This window comes from Papio anubis, chromosome 7 (assembly GCF_008728515.1).
Source record: "Papio anubis isolate 15944 chromosome 7, Panubis1.0, whole genome shotgun sequence".
NCBI classification, from domain to species: Eukaryota; Metazoa; Chordata; class Mammalia; order Primates; family Cercopithecidae; genus Papio; species Papio anubis.
This window is the reverse complement of record NC_044982.1, coordinates 13,313,810-13,340,109: the sequence shown is the minus strand read 5'-3', so window position 1 is coordinate 13,340,109 and position 26,300 is coordinate 13,313,810. Positions and strand designations below refer to the sequence as shown.

General features: G+C 40.5%; 1 protein-coding gene across 3 annotated transcripts in view; it reads right to left on the bottom strand.

Annotated features, from left to right (window-relative positions):
• Positions 1-247: 247 nt before the first annotated feature.
• BTBD7 (BTB domain containing 7) overlaps positions 248-26,300 on the bottom strand; it is a 105,936-nt gene continuing 79,883 nt past the window's right edge. For 2 of the 3 annotated variants that reach the window (XM_009212158.4, XM_017961489.3), the window contains 6 exons: positions 21,285-21,445; positions 17,286-17,429; positions 15,097-15,286; positions 12,112-12,290; positions 8,512-8,985; positions 639-5,780 (listed from right to left, as the gene is read on the bottom strand). In XM_009212158.4, the coding sequence (XP_009210422.3) occupies positions 4,965-5,780; positions 8,512-8,985; positions 12,112-12,290; positions 15,097-15,286; positions 17,286-17,429; positions 21,285-21,445 (1,964 nt within the window). In that variant the 3' untranslated portion in view covers positions 639-4,964. Of the gene's footprint in view, positions 5,781-8,511; positions 8,986-12,111; positions 12,291-15,096; positions 15,287-17,285; positions 17,430-21,284; positions 21,446-26,300 lie in introns of all 3 variants that reach the window. The other variant, XM_017961491.3, reaches the window with a different exon arrangement.

Genomic DNA, 26,300 nt, shown 5'->3' with positions numbered 1-26,300 from the left:
TCTCAATGAAATAATAGAAAATAATGAAACTGGTAATTCAGAATAAAATGTGTGATTTCCAAGAAAACAATGATGATGATGATGATAATAAAATGCCTTGAATGATTGAAATCCTAGAAACAGAGAGAAAATCAACCTAGAAAACCTCCCAATTCTACCCTCCAGGGGTGCAATGACATCTATAATGGAAGACTATATGCTGCACTAGTGCTAAAACAGACTGTATCCAACTCAGCAGATTCTATACAAGCCATTTATTTGAAATGCCAACTATATGTAGGATAAAGTCAGTGTTACATGCTTATCAGTAACAGTAGAAAAATAGAAGCAGTGAAAACCTCTGTACAACTGTAATGGTACTCAAAAGAGAAATGTATCGTTTTACAATGCTTCACACAGACGAATTCAAGTTTGGAGGTACCTAAATAAAAATACTATATATTTCTTTAAAAATCACTATGTACAATTGAAGCGTAAACAAGTTTTACAAAGTACTGGTTATGCAGGTTGTAGAAAACACTTGCATAGGACATGAAATCAGTTTAAGAAAAATTTCTGAGCCTTTAGCATTGAAGGCACTTGACTTTATACCAGTAACAGCACAACCACAAGAAATGCAGTGTTGTAGATGGTTTTCCACCGCTCTGAAGTACAGATGTGGTGCGTACACAGCAAGGAGAGTTCAGGAACCTTTCTCTCTCAGCCACCCCATCAAAGAGCAGGACTTGGTACCGCCTGCCCATGTAACCCAGATACAGTCACGTGTAGGTACAGATGATGAAGCTTCCCGAGCTTATCTGACCTCTTAGACAGAACTCACATAAACACACACATACAAGAGGTTATTTTCAAGACACAGACTTGCAAGTAATCTTTCTATAGAAATGGCCACAGCATTATAATATTCAGAATACGGAAGATTGACAGTCTGAGGATTTTCTAGAGGAAAAAAAAAAATCAAAGGACTTGCCAATAGGATAACTACATAACAGATATGACAATCTACAGGACAAAAAGACATGTCACCAAATATTGTTCATACAACAGCGTTAATGGAAAACAGTAAAACACCTTTTAGCAGTGTGCATGTTAAGTCTTTTAGTAAGATTATCTGTAATGAGGTTTGAAAGTAAATCACTTAGTAGACAAAGTAAACTACCGCAGAACCAGGAATAGCACCCATCACTGCTGCTTTAATAGTCACTCCAGAAAGCTGAAAGTCAACCAAACAATGAAAAAAAGTCAAAGAAGCATTTCCCTTTGAATTCAGTCCTAAAAATACGAATGCCTTATAATTAATTTCAAAATAAGTATCTTACAAGTGTTTCATGAAACATTTTTTTTCTAAATTCAGCATTATGAAAATATATATTTTGCTGGGTAGTTACTGAGAAATGTCAGTCCTTTCAACTCTAGAGAATGATGCATGGAGGTCGGCTTTGAGCCCCACTGCCGCTGGCACGTGCTTCCAATTTGCCTTCTGCATCGGCACCTTAATGCAGATGTACAAGGACTAAGCTCATTGCTAGAATGGCAACAACAAACCAAAACAAAAATCCAATGAAGGATGGCAGGTATAATAAAGTTTCTGAGGAAGCAAAAACAAGAATTAGGTAAGGCTTCATAAAGAATTCTATAAGAAGACTGAAATGTCAAGAATTCACTGAAAAGTCTCAAAGCCTAACGGGTTATTGCAGTGTCAGGCTAGCTGAGGTCTAGGGACATGTTCCCAGAAATAAAGCTGAAGGGGGCATGTGAGAATGGGCGTGGAAAACTTAAACAACTATGTTTCAAATACTTTTTGCCTTTCATGCTGCTGTTTTTTTCCTTAGGAGCCACGGGTTGACTCTGAACTTAAAATTATTCATAAAAATCACAAAACTAAAACAATAACATAAGAAAAAATACCAACAGCATCTTTAAGAAACTTGAATGTCCTCTCTTGGCTCTAGCATGTAAACGGTAGTTCTCTAACCTCAACACACAGCGGGCACTGGAAGTGGTGATTGTCCAAACGGCCTGATTGTCCACAATCTCAAAAGGAGATCTGGTATTTTTGTGATTTGGTTCGCACTAAATTCCTACACCAAGTAAAATGCCAGTTCCCATGGCCTAAATTTTATTTTATACATATATATGCTTTTTTTCTGAGAGCAACCTTACTTAGACTTCACATTTATCTTAGTACAGCATTAAAAAAGATTTAATAGATGGGTTCAAAAGCCAGAGGCACGTAGCTCTTCAACCTACCCTAGTAACCATACTTCACAAGATACATTAAAAGTCCACTAACACCTCATCTAACACACACAAAACCCACACCTGTTAACCTTCTGCAAGTCACACCAGTCCGCAATCCCACAGATTAAAGCAAATTTTCCCTTTATATACATAGTTTTAGCCAGGTAAGTTGCTGTATGATTAAAAGCAAACTTTATAAACTAAATAATCTTAGGAATAGTGGCCATTTACTTTTATAATTGTATTTCAGGGACATGAGAGAATAGTTCATGAATTTTCAGAAAAATGAATGTGTGGGATCAACATCTCTGGTCTAACATTTGGAGACAAAAAAAAAAAAGGGTCAGGGATGAGTTTTTTCTCCCCATCCAAATTAGGTCTACTGAGTTTTACTTGCAGTACCGGTGCAGTACATGAACATGTCAACATACATATGTGGTAGAAACACACATCAAGGAATATGATGGCATTCGCTTTTGTTTCTGAAGACAGACAGAGGCTGGGCTTCAAAAGACACCGTCTTCTATTATGAGTCAAATTTCTTACAAATGAGAACAGAGGCCTATGTTTTTCTCTTTAAAAAAGGAGCCTCGAATGCGATGCACAGCCGACCTGCAGATTAGTGTTAACTCTGGGAGCTCGGGAGCTTGCACCAGCAGCGTCACCGAGTGCACCCGCACAGCAGCTAACCAGTCAGGCAGCAGAATGAGCGGCGGCAGTTTGCCGGTGAGTGCAGACACACGACATGTTTCCCATCTTGGAGACTATCTACTGTTTGGGTTTTTCTAAAATGTCAGATTATTCCTGAGTGTATATCCACAGGGTAAAGGAGGAAAAGACCGTAAGAGAAACTATAGTTTTGGGAGAAATCAGAGTTGTTGACACCCAATAGAAAACCTATTTACTTCAAAGTGCATGTAATTCATTTATCCGGCAGCTCGTAGAGGCTTCCTAGCCCTGCATAGTTTTCGAGTGAGTGTGAGTGATTCATGGTTTTTTATATATATACATACACAGAAAAAAGGCTCCCAAATATCCTGCAGAAGAAGGAATGTTTGGAAAGCCTCTTTTCTTCTAAGTGCTACGGCTGTGTGTTTATGTGTTTGTAAAAATACAAAGTAAATGCTCAAATAATGTTGAAGTGATTTAAAAACTCAAATACTAATATATTTACATTGGAGAGTAAGAAAAAAACAGTCCTTAGCTCACACATTGCCCTTCCAAGGGAGAGGATCCGGAAAGACCCCATGTGCTCAGTGGTTTAGTAAATGCCAAACCAGCGTCCCCGTGGAGTTCAAGTAGGACATGTAGTGTTTAACTGAAAACTTTTTTTTCTTTTTTTCTGTTGGTGAGAAAGCATTACGCATTACCCAACACCAAAATTTAGACATACTTTGAAAATCGTTTAAAAGAAAACATACGTTTACAAACACCAAATAACATCCATGAGACTGAAGCCCTTTTGTTTTCTTCCCATAGAGAGTAAGACAATTAAAGGCAGCAAGCAGTCAGTTCCCCCATCGCAGCTGGAGAGTTGACGCTCAGAACCAGAAATTCTGTCAGTGTGCCCTTTAAGTTACTTCTCTATTTCCACTGCCTTTTTTTTTTTTTCTTTTTTTGGAGATAGGGTCTCATTGTTGCCCAGGCGGGAGCACAGTGGTGCAATGTTGGATCACTGCAGTCTTCAACCTCCCAGGCTCAAGCGATCCTCCCACCTCAGCCCCCCAAGTAGTTGGGACTACAGGCGTGCACCACCATGCCCGGCTAGTGTTTTTTTTTTTTTTTTGTTAATGGAAATGGAGTTTCGCCATGTTGCCCAGGCTGGTCTTGAACTCCTGAGCTCCAGTGATCCGCCCGCCTCGGCCTCCCAAAGTGCCGATCACAGGCTGAGTCACTGTGCACGGTCTCCACTGCTTTCTAATTCCAAGGGATGCGATCTCCTTGGAGCCTCATTTGGTGACTCTAATCCTTATGACCAGAATGTGCAGGGATTCTGACTGCATCCACACTGGAAATATAACAGCTTTAGCCTGGGCACAGAAGGCTTTTCTCCTTCCTGTTCTTTCCTGAACCAGCAGACTTCAGGACCCTGACTGGACTCCCGCTGGAGGAATGAAGCCCAGCTCCTAGGACTTATTAAAAAAAAAAGGACATTAGATTTATGGAGGCTGAGCGGGAAGATCTCTGAACTGAAACAATTACTGAAAAGAGAGGAGCATTCTGACGTGCTGTTCTTTGGAATTTCTATAATTAAAAAATAAACACAACTATTCCGTAAGAAAATACATCTTAGTGTGCAATCCAATGCACATGGATTGGTAGATGAAAGGTAAAATGCAAAAAAGTATGAAAATACAGTCCTTTAAATGTGGCAATAAAGTTTAACATACTGATATAAAATCAATACAGAGAAAATAAATGTACAAGTGCAAAAAAATTCCATCATTTGTAAAGAGAAATAAAAAGTGCCAGCCTGCTTGTTCTTAAAAATGCTTCCCGACATAATTGTTCAAACACAAATCAGACAGATGCAACATTTAAAAAAAAAAACAAACCTTCTTAGCATGCTGTGTCTAATAAACACATATATACACAAAAACTACAACAAAATCATGTGAAACGGAGTTATCAGCTGGCATGGATAAACTGGTCTGTAAGTTGTTGGGTTACATCATAAAATGGGATGTTTCACATCTCAGGCACAGACGACTTGGAGGTTGCTCTCAGAGGGCAGACTTTTTGTAGAGGAAGTCCGGCTTGCTTGGTGACCTCCTTCCTCTGCTTATGGAATCTTCCCTTTCCAAATCTGTATTTCTCTGAGCTCCATGGCCCAGGGATTCACTGTCTGCCAGTCTTCTACTGGATCTCTCTTCGGGAGCTTCAGAGCTACACGCAGAAAGTGAAGGTCTGTTAGAAGTCAGCCCAAAAGTCAAGTCAGTTTCTACTGCGGTTCGTCCCCTGACATGGGCTGGACCGGTACTAGCATTTTCTGGGGCTGCCAAAGGAAAGTCTGACCGCTGGGGAGGTTGCTCAACGACGTCCAGGTGTATTGGCTCATTCTTTTGTCTGTGTAGATGCCCATCAGGGGAAAGTGGATATTCTCTCCTAGCTTCTTCCTGTTTTTTAGGAGACGTCTGGCCAGGTAGGTAGGCTGACTTTAAGCCACTTGGTGATGCCTTATTGTGGCTGTACAAATCGGGACCAAAATATCCACCTTGCGAAGGGGAAGGGGTGCGTCTGCTGGGAGCAGGAGTAGAAGGTCTGCAAGCAGCATTTGAGAAGTCATAGAAATCCGGATATTCCTGTGGATTTTCTCTGGAGTCTGTTTTTTGCTCTAGTGTGTGTTTTTTCCGAGAAGTGTGTGTATGTCTCTGTGAAATACATGACAGATGCTGGGGAGGCCCTGGTCCTGCTTCAGAAACTGACTGGCTTAATTCTGTGTCTACAGCAAGCTCTGGAAGCCTCCTGTCCTTGAGTGACAGTGTGGACACACCCACTGCGATGTCGGGCATCAGATCATTCAGCACAGGTTGTGTTCGCTGCAGACAGAGACAAAAATGGTGGGAGGGTTAAAAAAAAGGACCCATCCTCTGTAAAAATGATGTTCACTGATTTTGTTTCCCAATTATAAAAGTAACACATACTGATTTTTTTTTTTTTTGAGATGGAATCTCACTATGTCGCCCAGGCTGGAGTGCAGTGGTACGATCTCAGCTCACTGCAACCTCCACCTCCCGGGTTCAAGCGATTCTCCTGCCTCAGCCTCCTGAGTAGCTGGGATTACAGGTGCATGCCACCACGCCCAGCTCATTTTTTGTATTTTTAGTGGACACAGGTTTTCACCGTGTTAGCCAGGATGGTCTCGATCTTCTGACCTCGTGATCTGCTCGCCTTGGCGTCCTAAAGTGCTGCGATTACAGATGTGAGCCACCGCTCCTGGCTGAATTTTTAAGAATTATAAAAATATAGAAAGCTATAAAGGCAAAAAAAAATCACTCCAACCTTTTGAACAGAGATACCACTGTTAGCATTTTGAGGTATTTCTTTTTTTCTCCTTTGCATGTATATTAATTTTAATGAAATTTAGTACATATATAATCTGTCACTAAATCTTTGAGATCACCATTTTAAATTAGTATGTCACGTTCTACTTCATCAATGAACCATGACTTAATTTAATCATTCTGCTACTATTGGACATTTAGGTTGTTTACAATTTTTCATTATTACAGTTAAGACTGTAATGAACATACAAATAAATTACCTTTAAAGGGAGTTTTATTTAAAATATAAAGTAGTAGAATTTTGTAATTGTAGAACTGAGGGCCTGGGCCAACAGGACAGGAATCTGGCTTACCAAACATGGCCAGCCTTTGACATTCTGGGGCGGGGGAAGCAGAGAGGGGAGGTAGAGAGGTCTAAGAAGCTGAGAAAGGCTTTCTGTGCTAACAGTTCTCCTGCAAACGTGGTGAACCTTCCTGAAACCCATTGGACTTTCTGTCACAGTGTGGCACACACCAATCCCACAAAGTGACATGGTAGAGGAAGGGCAAGGATTCTCTGTATGCTCAGGCAAAGCAGCATGACAGGAAGCAGAGTGACTATGGCGGGCAGACTAGGCTGATTTTCCAGAAAAAGGCTAAAACTACAAAGATTGTGCTGAAATTTCAGTGCACTGAGCTCAACTGCAGATCTAAGAGGATGCTGGCTATTAAGAGATGCAAGCATGTTGAACCAGGGGAAGATAAGACAAAGGGACAATTGATCCAGTTGTAAGCATCATCTTTTGTTTCACGGTGAAGATAATAAAATCTTGAGGTTGGCCGGGCACAGTGACTCAAGCCTGTAATCTCAGCACTTTCGGAGGCCAAGGTGGGCAGATCATGAGGTCAGGAGTTCGAGACCAGCCTGACCAACATGGTGAAACCCTGTCTCTACTAAAAATACAAAAATTAGCTGGGCGTGGTGGTGCACGCCTATAATCCCAGCCACTCAGGAGGATCACTTGAACCTGGGAGGCGGAGCTTGCAGTGAGCCGAGATCACACCACTGCACTCCAGCCTGGGCAACAGAGTGAGAATCGGTCTCAAAAAATAAATAAATAAAATAAAATAAAATAAAATAAAAATAAAAAATAAAATCTTGAGGTTATGTTAAAAAGTTGAGATCATAATTTGACTCAAGCTTCCAATAAGCCGTATTTTAACAAAGTTTCCCTGAACTAACAGGTGAATCTTTTCTTCTAACTTGCTACTGATAGCATGTGACTAAGTAGGAAGACTTAAAAACCTTTTTTTTTTTTTTTTTTTTTGAGACAGTCTCACTCTGTTATCCAGGCTGCAGGACAGTGGTGTGACCATAGCTCACTGCAGCCTCAACAACCTCCCAGGCTCAAGTGATCGTCCCACCTCAGCTCCATGAGTAGCTGGGGCTGCAGGCATGTGCTACCACATCTAGCTAATTTATCTGTTTATTTGGTAGAGTCAGGGTCTCACTATGTTTCCTAGGCTGGTTCTGAACCTCTGGGCTCAAGTGATCCTCCCACTTCAGCCTCCTGAAGTGTTGGGATTACAGGTGTGAGTCTGGCACCTGGCCAAAAAAAAAGAAAAGAAAAGAAAAATCACTATGTTTTTCAAGTGTATTATATAAAACCTCTAATACAGGGTAAAATCAAGCAAAGAATCCTCTATCAATTTACTAGCCACTAGCCCTGGCTACTACGATTCTGAATGAAGTGGGGGCTCTGCTGATGAGCTTCAGAGGCAGAGGCACGCCTTAGGCCTCATTTTCTGCTCATCTTCTGAATGGGGAGTTTTTGCCACATTATTCCTGATGGTATACTGTACTTAAGTAGGTATAAGTAGCTCTTGCTTCTTGTCCCATTAAAGCATGTGGTAGAATAGTGGATTTTACAGAATAGTAGAAGTTAGGGACAAATTGTAGACCTGTGCTTGAACAGAACATGAAACTGGTATATTCCTTTATGCTGCTCAGTAACCCCATTCCTTCCTAATCCTGCCAAATGAGCAAAAAGATAAGAAGATACTCAACTCCTCCATACACACCTCTTGGTCTCTCTCCTCCTGTCTTTTCTCATTCAAGTACACTAGCATTTTCCCCTCTTTTCCATACCCCTCAAGTCTATGCCTGCCATTTGTCAGCAATACTTCTGGGCACTGCTGAGTCCCAGTGGGCCTCTTGGGGCCAAGAAAATTGTTTCTAATAGTCCATAAACCGAATATGAAGCAAGTTACTGAAGTGCTGACTTACCACTTGCTTCTCAGATGCTGCTGCTGCTGCTGCCGCTGCTGCTGCTGTTGCTGTTGAGGTGGTGGTGGCGGCAGCAGCAGCCACCGTCTGTCTGCCCAGTCCTGCAGTGCTGGTACAATCAGGTGGTGCAGCTTTCACACTCGGCAAGTAGACTGGGGGAGGGCCAGCTTTAGGGGCTGTTCTGGAGTGGAACAGCGAATGATTACAGGGATAAGAAAATGAACGTGAAGGGTGCTGACTGGGAGGTCTTTGTTTCCAGCCTGCTTTGAGTTGGTTATGGATTGGCGTAGCTGGGGGGTGGTAGGGAGGTGGTGGAGGGGGCAAGGGTGGATGGAAGGCCACAAAAGAGTCCAGATCTGTAAACATGGTTTCTGCAGGAGGGGTGCTGTTTACGCGACATCTCCCAGGTTGCCTCATTGTCAAGAGTGGACTTTCATCCCCAAAACGTTCATCAGGAAAGAATTTGTGAGGATTCTAAGAAAGACAAAAAAAAAAACAAACAAAAAACAAAAATGGACATTTATTAGCAGATTTCATAAACAGAAATTTATAGGCTGAGAGAATTAAGTGAGGTACTTAAGAAAACCACAGTCAGCAAGAATAAAAGGCATAATTTATTTTTCTAGGCCAGAAGCCCAAGAAAAAAAATCACCTTAGTTATAGCACAAAGGCACAGAGTGCAGCCTAGGACACAGCCATGAAAGAAAGCTGCTTGATCGAATGCTCTACAAGCAGGTCACTCATCTCAGATTATGTGATAATGCAAAAACCGGTAATAAAACCAAACTCTAATATGTCTTTGCTAAGAGATTAACATTAAATGCCAAAGGAAGAAAGGAATACAACTGAGGATGTTCTAGAAACTTTCTGACAAAACATCTATGCCATCTCTGTCTGAAATAAAAACTACAAAATACTGTTCGTTACCCATTATACATGACTAAGTTTGACCAGTATTTTGGTAAACATAAAAGAATATGTCATGCAATTTAAGATATCAAATTCAGACACAATTCAGAATGGCAAAGGGAAAAGGAATGAGTAGAAAACCAGACTATATATTTTAAGGAGAAAAACTGTAGCAAAAAATGAAAATCAACAACCTAAACAAGAACCTAAAAATGTTCAGTAGAAAATTAGGACAGCAGGGGAAAAAAGAAGAAAAAGAACCTAAAAATGGTTTGCTGACTTGCTGAAGAACCCTATGCCATGTTTATTCATTCGTTCGTTCGTTCGTTCATTCATTCATTCATTCACTCACTTATTTTTTTGAGACAGGGTCATTCCTTCATTCACTCACTTATTTTTTTGAGACAGGGTCTCATTCTGTCGCCTAGGCTGGAGTGCAGGGGTGCAATCATGGCTCACTGCAGCCCTGACCTTTTGGGCTCAAGTGATCCTCCCACCTAATCCTCCCAAGGAACTGGGACTACTGCGCATACCACTATGCCTGGGTAATTTATTGTATTTTTTGTAGAGATAGGGTTTTGCCGTATAGCCCAGGCTAGTCTTAAACTCTTGAGCTCAAGCGATTCGCCCGCCTGGGCCTCCCAAAGTGCTGGGATTATAGCCATTGTGTCCAGCCTATCCTTTTTTGTTTGTTTGTTTGTTTTTGAGACGTGGGCTTGCTCTGTCACCCAGGCTGGAGTGCAGTGGTGCAATCTTGGCTCACAGCAAACTCCGCCTCCCAGGTTCAAGCGATTCTCTTGCCTCAGCCTCCCGAGGCTGGGACTACAGGCCCACGCCACAACACCTGGCTAATGTTTGCATTTTTAGTAGATATGGGGTTTCACCATGTTGGCCAGGGTGGTCTCGAACTCCTGACTTCAAGTTATCCGCCCACCTTGGCATCCCAAAGAGTTGGTGTGGGGAAAGGAAAGAGAGATCAGACTGTTACTGTGTCTATGTAGAAAGAAGTAGACATAAGAGACTCCATTTTGTTCTGTACTAAGAAAAATTCTCCTGCCTTGAGATGCTGTTAATCTGTAACCCTACCCCCAACCCTGTGCTTGCAGAGACATGTGCCATGTTTACTCAAGGTTTAATGGATTTAGGGCTATGCAGGATGTGCTTTGTTAAACAAGTGCTTGAAGGCAGTATGCTTGTTAAAAGTCATCACCACTCTCTAATCTCAAGTACCCAGGGACACAAACACTGGGAAGGCCACAGGGACCTCTGCCTAGGAAAGCCAGGTATCATCCAAGGTTTCGCCCCATGTGATAGTCTGAGATATGGCCTCGTGGGAAGGGAAAGGGGAAAGACCTGACCGTCCCCTAGCCCCAGCCCGTAAAGGGTCTGTGCTGAGGAGGATTAGTAAAAGAGGAAGGCCTCTTTGCAGTTGAGATAAGAGGAAGGCATCTGTCTCCTGCTGGTCCCTGGGCAATGGAATGTCTCAGTGTAAAACCCGATTGAATGTTCTGTTTACTGAGATAGAAGAAAACCGCCTTAGGGCTGGAGGTGAGACATGCTGGTGGCAGTACTGCTCGTTAATGCACCAAGATGCTTATGTAAGTGCGCATCAAAGCGCAGCACCCTTTCTTAACCTTATTTATGACACAGAGACATTTGTTCACATGTTTTCCTGCTGACCCTCTCCTCACTATTACCCTATTGTCCTGCCACATCCCCCTTTCTGAGATGGTAAAGATAATGATCAATAAATACCAAGAGAACTCAGTCTCTCCTCCCACCTGATGAGAGAAACACCCACAGGTGTGGAGGTGCAGGCCCCTTTCAGTTGGGATTATAGGCGTGAACCACTGTGCCTGACCACATCCTGTCCTTTTAAAGGGTATGGATTAAAGGGGTTTGGAGTTTGTAGCAAGAAAATGAATCACCTGAACAGATGAAATTAAATTTTATTTAAGGCTCTGATTCAGTGGCTGTGATCAGACTAGTTTACAAATTTTACCTTAACTGCAAAACCAGTGCTATTGCTTTTGTACCTAATAATTACTAGAAATAAGTTTTTTCTTTTTTCCTGGCAGGTTAAAAAAGAAAGCACTTATTGTTTGATTCTCATCCTTGGGTTTGAACCCTCATGCAAGAAATTGCTTATAAGATGGAAAAGAGAAATGAAAGTAGGCATGTGGAAGGTGTGTAAGTGTGGTAGTAGACCAAACCTCAAACCTAGTGACCAAACAAAGAGAGAGCAGTGGAAGTTCAGAATTTTCTACTTCCATGCCATCTCTGTTTGGGCATGCACACTATGGAATTTTTTAGCAGTCACCACTTGTATGCTTGCTACATACCAGAAATGTAGCTGCTGTACAATAGCACTCTGGATCTTCATAACAATTTATGTTACAGGTAAAGAGCTGTTGATGCCCAGGGTGGTTAAGTAACTCATTCCAAGTTAACCAACTAATCAGCAGCAGAGCCGGGATCTAAACCCAGTTTTCATTCTAGGCCTCTGCTCAGTCCACTCCATGATGCTGCCTCTCACTAGGAGGGACTTGCAGGTTATCAAAGACACCAAAGGCAGTGAAAAGGCACATACAAAGAAAATGAAATAAGCCAAGGACTCGTCAGGATGTCTACAATACTGTCTGTCTGGTGATTGAGGCTCCCTATTTTAAGCAGTTTAATGTCATTTCCTACCTGCAACAGCTCTGCAGCAGCATCTGCAAGACCAAACTCTCTTAGCACTCGAATCTGAATTTCATAGCTGACGGTGGCGCCTTCCCCACAGTTCAGGGCGTAGGCCCTCTGCACCTGCTCCGTGTGCCGCAGTTCCTGCAGTCGTCTGACCATGTCTTTCATAATGAGGAGACGAGGAACTGGAAGGAGAAAAACAGTGGGCAAGCAAAATTCCTGAGCTACACAAAAAATGACCCCGTGAGCCCAAGGGAAAAAAGCATGTATTTCATACCAGAATCTTATACGTTTTTTAGATAGTATTTTAATTTCCTGGGGACATATTCATTTATATATCTCTAATTAGTTTTCAAGGTTTTAAAATTTCACTATGCCCAAAGGCTCTTGATCATACTGAACAGCCTGAGTTGTATTATTTTAGTTTACAGTTCAAATACATTTTTACTTGCATGTATTCTCATCTGAATCTCAGGATATTTCAGAAGTCTTTAAATATATTCATTCTATTATTCAAATAATTTTTTGAGTCCTGACTATGCACGAGGGATTGGACTTGGTTATTAGGGTGTACAGAATGAAACACATGATTCCTCTTCTCAAAAGTTTCTGGCTTAGTGATATGAACTAAACCAGAAGTAAACAAATACAGTATAAGGTCATAAATGCTCCTGGAGAGAAATATGTAAAGGACACTGAGGGACTGGGAGGAAGGGGCACAGCAGCCAAATTGGGGACAGACAAGAAAGACGTCAAGGTGTACACAGAGCAGATTCTTGAAGAATGAAGGGAAACCAGATGGGCAAAAAAAGCTTTCTGAGCAGAAGGACTGGACTGGGTGTGTGTAAAACATGCTGAGACAGCCTGGCAGAAGTGGTTGGCATGGCCAGCAGAACTCAGGGTTCAGAGCTATAAGCAGGAAGAGTGTGAAGAGAGGAGGCAGAAAGATGGCTACTGGCAGATCATGGATAAAGAATTTAAACTGTACCCTGTGCACAACAGGCAGTCACTTTTGCAGGAGGATGACAGGATCAGAGCTGTGAACAAGTGCACTCTGATGTTAATGTAAAATGGGCAGGCATGCTGTGACTGGAAGGCTAAATCAAGCTTGCTGTCTGCCTTTGTAAATAAAGTTTTACTGGAATGTAACTTACCCATTCATTTAGGTACTGTCTATGGCTGTTGTATGGGAGGTGAGTAGACAGAGGCAACAGACTGTATGGCTTACAGAGCCTGAAGTATTTACTATCTGGCCATTTCTGAAAAAAGTATGCCAGCTGACCAGCCGGTGTAAAAGACAGAATTTTGAGTAAGATGAGAGGTGGGAACACTGGTTAGAAACCTGAACTAGGGCTTAGCTGTAGGGCTGGAGAGGGGATGGAGTCTATGAATATTTATGAGAGAAACTGACTAGAGCAGTGATTATTATTTTTTAGGGATAAAAGGAACTAGCATTTACTGAGTGCTTACTTTGTGCCAGGCAAACTCCTGTGCATATTATTCATGGTGCTTCATTAAATCCTCACAATTCTAGAAAGGAGGTATGAGCCCCAATTCATGGATGAGGAAATTAATGTTCAGGAAAGAAAATATTAATACCATGTCCAAAGTCATACAAAGTAACAGAGCCAGTATATGAGCCCTCTAATCCTCTGCAACAAGCTATCTATCCTTTCACGAATGTGGTGGGCAGGGAAGTAAGCAGCAGCCAGGATGCTACCAGAACAGGGCCATATCTCATTAGCTAAACAATAGAGAGACAAGCCTTATTTTTCTGAGCATATTTACTTGAGAATGTCTAGACTTTTGAGATTAAGTTCTAAGATTAAATTATGCTGATTTTCAACTGCAGTAACTCAAGCCTAAAAAGCCAGGCTAATTAGCAAAGCTTCAAAATCTGCATAAATCAGCTAAAGAAATAGTTCTCTTCATGCTTTTAACTAATGTATATTTCAAGTAAATATGCAGTGGCCAAATTTGATAAGGTAACAACTGAAGAAAGTCATTAGCCCCAGAAAAAAATATATGTATTCAATTAAAAGTTCTGTCACTATGTCTTTTATGCATCTTTAATTACAATAGACATTTATAAGCAGAAATAAATATTGCGATAATGTGGTGGTTTTTATTTTGAATCTTGCAATGACAATTAGCAAGAGTTACAAGTTCCTGACCACCAGATCACTGTTGCTTTTTTTAGACTTCTTTGGTTAAAGTAAACATTTATTGATGCTCAAACGTTTTTGGACGTGACAGTTATACTCTGATCGATGGCCAATTCCCCTAAAGTCATAAGACATAAACCTGTGCTACAGTAAACTTCCCAGAGCAGAGCTTGGGAAATTGGATCTCTAGGAAACCCACAGTGATCACATTTTGGAAGGCCACAGACTCAAAGGTATAATAGGCTAGAAAGGCCACAGACTCAAAGGTATAATAGTGCATTTAACCCTCCCAAAGGGTCTTATAACCTGAGAAATACCCTATAGTGATAAAAAAAACAAACAAAGAAAACCACACAAACTTAATTCCTCTAAACCAGTGGTTCTCAAAATGGGTGACTTTGTCCCACAAGGCACAACTGGCAATGTCTAGAAACATAAAAATGTTTCCAAAAGGTTTTCGCAGAGGTGTGCATGCATGCACATATGTGCTCCTAGCATTTAGTGAGTACAGGCCAAGGATGCAGCTGACCACCCTACAAAGCACAGGACAGCTCTCCATTAACAGAATAATCCAGCCGCACACGTCAGTAAGACCAAGGCTGAGAAACTCAAGGGTAAACTGACAAACTCTATACACTTAGTAATACAAAACAAAATATAAAGCAAAAGTTTTGGCTTAAAAGTATTTATTCTTTAAGGTGAACAAGGCATAAAGGGTATTGAAATGTGGAGAGAATTAGCATATACAGAGGGGTTCAAACATCAGCAATTTCAAAAAATAATAAGATTATTCATTTAAATATAAACACCCAATATACTGCCTTACCTGGAATTTCGTTGGCTACAACTGAAGGAGGGCTTGACTGGTTGCTGCTGATCTGCTGGTGGCTGATCATGTGACAACACTGAGGCACGGCATTATTGACCATGTAGAGCGTGTCTGGCACATTGGACATCCTAACCATTCGCAAGCGCACAAGATCCGTTTGTTCCACCATCATCTCATCCAGCACTGACTGAAATAATCATTCAGTGTTAACAAAATCAGTCAACCTCCCTCTGTTAAATCACATTTGAAGGAAGATTATTACTTTCATCAAATAAAAAGGGAATTAATTTATTTCTATTTTATAAATGTTAATATTAGTGGTGAAACAAAGTTCCCCTACATCTTTAACTTTTAACGACTCTTTCAGCAGCATCTTTGAAAAGACATAACCACCTTTTGAAAAGTCTGCTTTTAATTAGAAGTATTTGAAATGTGAAGGATATAAAATTAATCAGAAATAAATTACACATAATATTATAATAAAGAAAACAATGTATACATGTGCTAAATAACAAAGCCAACAAAGTGCTCGAAATACAAATACTGAAGATTGATAATCAGGGCCAGGCGTGGTGACTCACGCTTGTAATCCCAGCACTTTGGGAGGCTGAGGTGGGTAGATCACTTGAGGTCAGGAGTTCAAGACCAGTCTGGCCAACAAGGTGAAACTCCATCTCCATGAAACATGTAAAAATTAGCCGGATGTGGTGGCGGGTGCCTATCATCCCAGCTACTCGAGAGGCTGAGGCAGGAGAACTGCTTGAACTTGGGAGGAGAAGGATGAAGTAAGCCGAGATCTCACCACTGCACTCCAGCCTGGGTGACAAGAGTGAAACTCCGTCTTTAAAGAAAAAAAAAAAAAAAAAAAAAAAGATTGATAATCAATTGAAGAGACCTATAAACAAACCAATTTTTCTTTTTTGAAGAAAAAAGAAAAATGTTGCCTGGGCTGGAGTGCAGTGGCGCCATTATGGCTCATTGCAGTCCTGACCTCCCAGGCTCAAGAAACCCTCCCACTTCAAGTCTCTTGAGTAGCTGGGACCGCAACAGCACACCACCACACCTGGCTAATTTTTATTTATTTATTTTTATTTTTTGTAGAGACAGGGTCTCACTAGGTTGCCCAGGCTGGTTTTGAACTCCTGGACTCAAGTGATCTTCCTGCTTCAGCCTCCCAAAGTGCTGAGATTACAGGTGTAAGCCACCACACCTGGTCTAAAAATGAGAAACATTATGAGGCAACTTGATTGTATACTCATTGAGTATACACACTGTTTGGTCTGTTAAATTTATTTCAGAAAGCTTAATAGTGATTTCTTACTTTCAAAGACTATCAGTTCCTCAAGAGGCCACTCAGTTTTTTTTTTTTTTTTGAAGACTGGTTCTTACTCTGTCGCCCAGGTTGGAGTGCAGTGGCCTAATCACGGCTCACTGTGCAGCCTTTGCCTCCCAGGCTCAGGTGATTCTCCGAAATGAGCCTCCTGAGTAGCAGAAATCAGGGTGCACACCACCACAACTGGCTAAATTTTTCCTTTTAGTGTTTGGTAGAGATGGGGTTTTACCATGTTGCCCAGGATGGACACCTGAAAGTTCTTATGGCTGAACATCTAATAAAAATTAGATGTTTCATTTTCACATTATCATATTTTCTCAGACAGTTTTTCATGTTACAATATACATAATGCCAACTAGTTACTTAACAGGCCTGAATTTTTTTCTTACTTTGTGCATTTATTCTAAAACTAAACATAATTCCCAACGGTCAGGTATTACAGAAATATGTTACAAGAGGTCGTGGCATTCCTTTAATTTACAAAGGAAGTCAAAGAGTGGGCAATCTTCTTTCAGAACATTTCCCCCATCCTCAAGATCACAACATAGTGACAACCATTTTCAGCAAGTGGTAACAATTTGCAAGGCAATTAAGTTAACAATTTGCAAGGCAACTAAAATGAGAAAAATATAAAATGCATTTTAACATAACCTAAGTTTTAAAAACATGCTTAATTAAAATTAAACATTTCAGAAAACTATTCTGTTGAGTAGTCAAACTAGAACTTACTTTCATTTTCCCTATTGTTGAAAATATAGGCTATTTCCAAATATTTAAGTAATACTACAATGAATCACTTTGTGCATATGGTTTGTAATAAAGTAGTCTACTATCTTCAAATGGTTTTCATTACCTTTGCTTCTTCCACATAGGGAGAGAAGAGTCGAGGACGAACATAGATGCCAGCATTTTTTTGCCGCAACCAGGCATTTGACTTTCCGCCTTCTGTTGTAGGAAGCATATCTGATGGAGGAGTACTAATCAAGCCTCTTTTCATCTAAAAAGAAAATTTTTTTAGATAGCAATCTGTGTAGTACTACAATACTACAAAGATAAATAAAAATATTTATAACTGTAAATACAAATATGCAACTTTATCATTTAAATAAAAATTTAGAAATGTATATGAAATTTAGAAATACCTCAAATTTTTTTTTTTTTGAGACGGAGTCTCATTCTGTCGCCCAGGTTGGAGTCCAGTGGCATGATCTCGGCTCACTGCTACCTCCATCTCCCGGATTCAAGTGATTCTCCTGCCTCAGCCTCTCGAGTAGCTGGGATTACAGGTGCGCACCACCACGCCTGGCTAATTTTTTGTATTTTTAGTAGAGACGGGGTTTCACCATGTTGGTCAGGCTGGTCTTGAACTCCTGACCTTGTGATCTGCCCGCCTCGGCCTCCCAAAGTGCTGGGATTACAGGCATGAGCCACTGCACCCGGCAAAATACCTCAAATTTTTAATAATATTTAAAAGATTTGCAATAAAAAGATACCATAATTTCCCATTTTACCCTAAATAGAGGAATATTTTTAAAAACAAGAGATATATTAATTAAAATGTAGTAAGTTGGACTAAAGATCAGAACTCTTAATGAAAACCAATTTTTTTTTTCTTTACTCATCTAGGAACAAATTCATTTCCCACCCAACTCCCCAAGACAAAACGAGAACACTGACATGGGCCTACATCTACAGTACAAGGATACAGGAAGGCTAGCACAGCACTTAGCAACACAGGCTCTGGGGAAGGCAGATGTAGTTCAAACTTCAACTCCTGCATTTAATAGCCATGTGACCATGGACATCTCCTTTACCTGGGCTTCACTTTACGGGGCTCCTGTATGGCCCTGGGGGCAAGGCAGTGCACAGCTAAGTAAATGAGGTATCCCCGTTGTTTCCTGACTGATGCCAGGAGCATCTGTATCAAGTACCTTCAGTTCCTAAGGTGGTGTGAGGGTTAAATGAAGGCAATGCAGATGAAAGCACTTGGCACAGTGCTTAGCACACACACTAAGAGAGCATGAAAGTTAACAGCCATTATTAGCAAACCTGTGTTGGGGACTTATGATGTGTTAGCCACGGAACTAAGAGCAGAGGTATGTATTTCGTAACCAAAGTTCTAAAATACTTTTCTAAACTACATACAGGGTTCAATTTGATTTGAGTACCAGGTTTTAAACAAAACCAAAAGTTGTTTCTCCAATATTACTCTCGTTAACTATAATCAACAGCTGCATTAGTTAAAATCACTTTTAACTAGTAAAATACAGCATCATCTAGTATTTAGAAAATAGAGAAAAAAAAAGTCAATACTTTTATTACAACTGTAATGTTGATATATTTCCTTCCAGTCTTTTCTTTTTTATTTTTATTTTTTTGAGACAGGGTCTCACTCTGATGCCCAGGCTGGAGGGCAGTGGCGAGATCTCAGCTCACTGCAACCTCTGCCTCCTGGGCTCAAGCAATTCTCTCATCTCGGCTTCTCAAGTAGCTGGGACTACAGATGCATGCCACCATGCCTGGCTAATTTTTGTATTTTTTGGTAGAGACAGTGTTTCACCATGTTGGCCAGGCTGGTCTCGAACTCCTGAACTCAAGTGATCTGCCTGTCTTGGCCTCTGAAAGTGCTGGGATTACAGGCACCTGGCAGAGTCTTTACCAAACAAGTTTTACATAGTTGAATTTGAGAATACATAAAAATACATACTTTGCATCATCCTTTTTTTCTCCTTCTTTTGTTTGATAGAGTCTTGTTCTGTCACCCAGGCTGGAGTGCAGTGGCACAATCTTGGCTTGCCTCTGGGTTCAAGCAATTCTTGTGCCTCAGCCTCCTGAGCAGCTGGGATTAACGGAGTGTGCCACCACGCCCGGCTAATTTTTGTATTTTTTAGTACAGACAGGGTTTCACTATGATGGCCAGGCTGGTCTTGAACTCCTGACCTCAGGTGATCCATCCACCTTGGTCTTCCAAAGTGCTGGGATTAAAGGTGTGAGCCATCGCGCCCGGCCACTATACAGTCTTTATAACAACTGTTCAGGGGAGCAAAATATTCTGCTGTGTAGTGGTAGTATAACTACTACCTCAACAGGTGAAAAAATGGTAACTGTTTTATTTTGCTTTCTCTGGTGTGTGTGTGTAATTAGTGAGACTGAATTTTTTTTTCTAATCAGAATCCACAAATATTTAAATTTTATTTTAATTTATTTTTATTAGTGCTCCTTGTGGAAGCAGGGTTACCCCACAGGCAGTATGCCCAGAGTAGCCCATAAATACTTCTTGAAAACAATACTGTTTTCTTCTAGTTCTTTCATGTTTCAATTTAGTATTTAATTTTTCAATCTAACAAGGATTAATTTTATGTGCCAGTGAAACAACAGTTTAACTTTCAATGAATTTCTTCTTCTGTTAATCAGTTAATCTAGCACCACACTGACTTGTGATAGTTCGTTTATTATTATGTTTTCTGTTTTTTTTTTTTTTTTTTTTCCTTTTCTTCCTTGAGTCAGGGTCTCATTCTGTTGGCTGATTATGGCTCATGGCAGCCTTGACCTCCTGGGCTCAAGTGATTGTCCTGCTCAGCCTCCCAAGTAGCTGGGACTACAGGCACACACCACCGCACCTGGCTAATTTCTGTGAAATTTTTTTGTAGAGATGGGGTCTTGCCATGTTGCCCAGGCTGATGTTGAACTCCTGGGCTCAAGTGATCTGTCCGCCTTGGCCTCCCAGAGTGCTGGGATTAAAAGCAAGTGCTACTCTGCCCATCCAGTTTAATTCTTACATTAACTAAGACTTTTTTCTCGACAATTTTGTCTGCTATGCTAGAATCACAGATAAAATATTAACATTTTAAAATGTTTTATGTTTTAGATGCTATCCCTTCTTATGTCCTTTTAAAAGAAGTTATAAAAATTTCTCATGAGTTGTTTTTCCAGATGACTTTTATAATGTTCCTGTGCAGTTTAAAAAAAACCCGTTATGACGTTTATAAGCACTACATTAAGTCGATAAGTCAATGTGTTAAGAACTAATATTTATAAAATTTACTTTTCCCATCCACAAATTCGGGCAATTCTATTAATTTTTTTTTTTTTTTTTTGAGATGGAGTCTCGCTCTGTCACCCAGGCTGGAGTGTAGTGGCTCGATCTCGGCTCACTGCAACCTCCACCTCCCGGGTTCAAGAAATTCCCCTGCCTCAGTCTCCCAAGTAGCTGGGATTATAGGCATACACCACCATGCCTGGCTAATTTTTGTATGTTTAGTAGAGACGGGGTTCCACCATGTTGGTGAGGCTGATCTCAAACTCCTGACCTCAGGTGATCCACCCGCCTTGGCCTCCCAAAGTGCTGGGATTACAGGAGTGAGCCACTACACCCAGCCAATTCTATTAATTTTTTAAAAATTCACTGTTTAAAAATTATGAAAGTAATAAGATGAGCTGTATTAATTTTCAGGTCCATCCATTCTTTTTCTATTGAGCCAATCCCTCTACTCCACTGCTCTCTGATTCATTGCTGTTCTTGAAGACTCTCCAAAGGTAATTTCTACCTTTTCCTTTTTGAATAAGGGTCTACTTGATCTAGACTTAAATGACGGAATTAACTCTGCTAGAAATAATGCGCTTGCATGAGTAAGACCTATTTACCCACTTGACTCTCATTCACCGAACATTTTAACTGTACTATGTGAGAGACACAGGGGACACAACATCGCACACAACAGACATCTGTCTGTCCTCACAGAATTACAGCTTCACAATACTCTGTTAGTACTAGAAATTATTTACAATGAATAAAAACATACGCCTGGCATTCTTCTTTTCATGAAAGGAATACATGGAGAAAAATACTTACTGCATCACTTAAGACTTCACTGCTTATAGGTAAGATGTGTTCAATTCGCACAAAAGGTAAGAGAGAAGAAAGGATCTCTCTGAGCTCTTCCATGTCCAGGTCCCGTCTTTTTACACCTCTTTTGTTCACACTATGGGCAGTGCCACTCAGTAAGTTTGGCTCTACAAGACAGAAAATGAAAAGTTTCCAACCAAATCCAAATGTTCTGAGACAGGTTTGCTTTGTTCTCTAGCACATACACCAACAGTACCACTCTATAGACTTATGTGCCTCTGCTTTAAAAAGGGTTATAAATCAATTATTTTTCTTTCATAAGATGTTTAATAGGGATGTTCTTGGATAAAGAAAAAGCATGGTATCAACAATATAATAAAATTATTTTATCACTGCTCTGCAATAAAGAATAAAGGATTCCTTTCTATAGCCTAACTCAAAAGAGAAAAGATGACAATCTACTAACATCTAATTTTATCAAGAGCTTTTCAAAAAGCTTTCTTACTTTTGTGACCAGTTTTTAGTAGTATAAGGTCACTGAAGGGCACATGCCATTTCCGGTCACTGTAGGTTATCAGTATGCTCATTAGCCTACATATGTGTAACAGTAATTTAACAATGTGTTAATCACCTGGCGTTTGAAGCGGCAAAGCCGAATGTGCTTTATTTAGTTTTAAGATTCTTATGAAAATCTCCCAAATTTCCATAATATGGGAATATTACTGCATAAAAGTAGACCCTTTGATCTTTGACATGTAATATATGTCCACAGTCCAGGGCAGAGAATGATTGCTTCACTGGGCATTAGTGAATGACAATCTGAAATACGTATGCTTATGATATTGAGGTGGGAAGAAAAATTACATAATTTGGAAATCTTTAATCATGTCTTTAGGGGTCTGTAATTTTTTTCTTAAAAAAATTAACACAGAATAAGATAACACAGAATAAGATCTTTATCATTCATAAATATAACTGTTGGATTTTTTTCAAATATTCTACAAGAAAACTGATATCTTCCTTAATTCATGTGTGTGTGTGTGTGTGTGTGAGTGTGAGAGAGAGACAGAGAGAGAGATTGTCTTTGAGAAGCTAAGTTTTGTGGATTCATTCAGAATAAAATTGTTAACTGTGTAGAAAAGAATTGTTTTTTTTTTTCCCTTGCCTAGCTATGATTTAGTTTCATACTTATTTAAGGCATTTTGCTTTTCAAAATATGTTTTTTTTTCTTAAAGTAGTGACATCCATTTTCATATAAAATCTTACACGAAACCCCCAAATATGTGACAGGTAAGGGCAGAATCCTTCTGTATAAAACTGACTGAAACAAAGCTATGGCCTGGCTCACCTTGCTTCCTTCTCATCCCTAACCCAGTTTGGAAACTACCTTTTATTTATTTTTTTATTATTATTTTTTAAGACGGAGTCTTGCTCTGTTGCCCAGGCTAGAAGGCAGTGGCATGATCTCGGCTCACTGCAACCTCCACCTCCCGGGTTCAAGCGATTCTCCTGCCTCAGCTTCCTGAGTAGCTGGGATTACAGGCGCTCGCCACCACACTCAGCTAATTTTTGTATTTGTAGTAGAGATGGGGTTTCACCATGTTGGCTAGGCTGGTCTGGAACATCTGACCTCATGATCCACCTACCTTGGCCTCCTAAAGTGCTGGGATTACATGCGTGAGCCACCATGCCTTGCCTAGAAACTATTTTTCTAAGGAAAATTTTAACCCTTAAGGATGCTTGTTATCTGCCCCAAATAAATGAAATTTCATCACCACCAACTTTACATCAATGAACAAGCTTATGGGCTATAACATTTACACAGAGTTATATACAATCGGTTCTTGTTATCTCGAGTAGTTATAAAGTCAACACAAACAATGAATCAGTGAATACTGAGCTCTTGTTCATAGGGAAAACACAGAGTTAGGTTCCTGTGAGCCTCTGGGCACAACATTTTTGTCAAATGATTAAGGCAGAACCTTGTTTTATGTGTTTCTGTTTAAAGACTATTTAATGTATGTGGCTGATTCATTAACACTAACCTCATGACCAACAGCACTGTAACTCACGCCTGAATGAAGCTCATCTAACCCATGTATTGTCTCTGTAAGGCACACCACAGCCTTCTTGTTCTCAGGAACACTAGACAGCACTTCATACTACACCTGGGGGCCATCTTAAACAGTGAGATCACGAAAACACAAAAATGTAAAACGTGGCACTTGGTAACATCTGAAACAAGAAGGCAGAGTGCCTCTGTCTTGTTAGAACTCAGCTGGGAATGTGCTTGTTGGGAGATGAAGCTTTTTGCTACTTCATGCATGTCCAGGAATGACCATGAAAGTACCACCAGTATTGATTTTGGGGTTACAAATAAATTTTAGTGACTAGGTAAGTTGACAAATATAAAAGCCACGAATGAGAACTAATTGTATACTGGCATTTAAAATTCTTTCTAAATCAATTGTAATGGTTTTCATATTTAAAAAAATTCATAACTTGCTGGGCATGGTGGATCATCTGAGGTCAGGAGTTTGAGAACAGCCTGGCCAACATGGCAAAACTCTGTCTCTACTAAAAATAAGGAAAATTAGCCGTGCGTGATGGCATGTGCCTATAATCCCAGCTACTCAAGAGGCTGAGGCAGGAGAATAGCTTGAACCTGGGAGGCAGAGGTTGCAGTGAGCCAAGATTGCACCACTGTACTCCAGCCTGGGAGACAGAGCAAGACTCCGTCTCCAAAAAAAAAAATTCATAACTTTGCTGCTCTCTGAAATACAATTTTAAAAATAAAAATAAAAAAAAAATCAAATCTGAGAATTGCTAAAGGTTTTTGCCAGCCACAGAAAAGAATTGGAGAAATAAAATAGAAGGACTGCTTTTGTTCCCTAGAGCTTGGATAGTAGCATATTAAAGAAACACCATAAAAAGGCTTAAAGGCAGGTTTAGCACAACATTTTTTATATTTAAAAATGTGACAAAACAACTCTATAAATGTACTAAAATCCACTGACTTGAACACTTTAAACCAGTGAACTTTTAAGATATGTAAATTATATCTAAATAAAGCTATCGAAAGGTGACAGAAAAGGGAAATCTGTATTTAATTTTTCTAATTAAAAATTTTAAATTTAGGTTCAGTACATAAAGGAACACAATGATGTTTGAGGGAAGAACAGGTGGGTGGGCTAACCCTAGACACAAACAAAAGACTGCTGTAGAATCATAAATTTCCAAAGTTGAAAGCCCAGCCTCCGACACATGATGCTTCCTTCTCTTCTGCAGTGACCCCACTGGGAGGTCATTCAGAAGTATTATTTGTTTCTCTTTTACCTTCCACAACATTTCTCTTTTTTTGAGACAAAATTTTGCTCGTTGCTCAGGCTGGAGTGCAATGGCGCAATCTCGGCTCACCATAACCTCCGCCCCACGGGTTCAAGTGATTCTCCTGCCTCAGCTTCCCAGGTAGCAGGGATTATAGGCATGCACCACCACGCCTGGCTAATTTTTTTTACTTTTAGTAGAGACGGGGTTTCTCTATGTCGGTCAGGCTGGTCTCGAACTTCCAACCTCAGGTGATCCACCCGCCTCGGCCTCCCAAAGTGCTGGGATGACAGGCGTGAGCCACTGCGCCTGGCCTACTTTTTTTTTTTTTTTTTTTTGAGACGGAGTCTCGCTCTGTCACCCAGGCTGGAGTGCAGTGGCGCGATCTCGGCTCCCTGCAAGCTCCGCCTCGCGGGTTCACACCATTCTCCTGCCTCAGCCTCCAGAGTAGCTGGGACTACAGGCGCCCGCCACCGCGCCCAGCTAAGTTTTTGTATTTTTAGTAGAGACAGGGTTTCACTGTGGTCTCGATCTCCTGACCTCGTGATCTGCCTGCCTCAGTCTCCCAAAGTGCTGGGATTACAGGCATGAGCCACCGCGCCCGGCCTACTTTCTACAACATTTAAAAATAAACAATGAATGTTTTTTCATTTGTACTGTTTTTTTTTTTTTTTTGAGTCTTGCTCTGTTACCCATGTGGAGTGCAGTAGTGCAATCTCAGCTCACTGCAACCTCTGCCTCCCAGGTTCAAGTGATTCTCACGCCTCAGTCTTCGACTAGCTGGGAGTACAGGCATGTGCCACCACTTCCCACTAATTTTTGTATTTTTAGTACAGGTGGGATTCTGCCATGTTGGCCAGGCTAGTCTCAGACTCCTGACCTCAGGTCAGCCTGTACTCACATTTTTAAATTGAGGTTAAAATTCACATAACACAAAATTTATTTAAAACATTTTAAAGCGTACCATTCAGTGGTTCTTACTATACTCTTATTGTTGTGTAACCATCAACACTAATTCCACATTTTCATCATTATGCTTTTGTAACACTTTAGTCATTATATGAAATTATATTAAATTTTTCATTCTAATACTTCCATGAATCAGTCAACATGTTTTATTAAGCACCTAAGAACATAATAATAAAAAGTATCCTTTTAAAGCTGCAAAATAAGACTTTCTGATATATTTTATTTATTTATTTATTTATTTATTTATTTATTTATTTATTTTGAGACGGAGTCTTGCTCTGTCGCCCAGGCTGGAGTGCAGTGGCCGGATCTCAGCTCACTGCAAGCTCCGCCTCCCGGGTTTACGCCATTCTCCTGCCTCAGCCTCCCAAGTAGCTGGGACTACAGGCGCCCGCCACCACGCCCGGCTAATTTTTTGTATTTTTAGTAGAGACGGGGTTTCACTATGTTAGCCAGGATGGTCTCGATCTCCTGACCTTGTGATCTGCCCGTCTCGGCCTCCCAAAGTGCTGGGATCACAGGCTTGAGCCACCACGCCCAGCCTGATATATTTATTTTAATAAACTATACCCTGTCCACTAAAGAATTTTGCCGACGGTAAAAACTTCCATTTTCACCAGGCAACAGTGTCAGTTTTCAAGACTGATGTGCGGCATGCATTTCTGTAAGCTGGGAATGTAAGAACCACCAAAAATTTACACAAGGTAACTAGCGCAAGCTAATTTT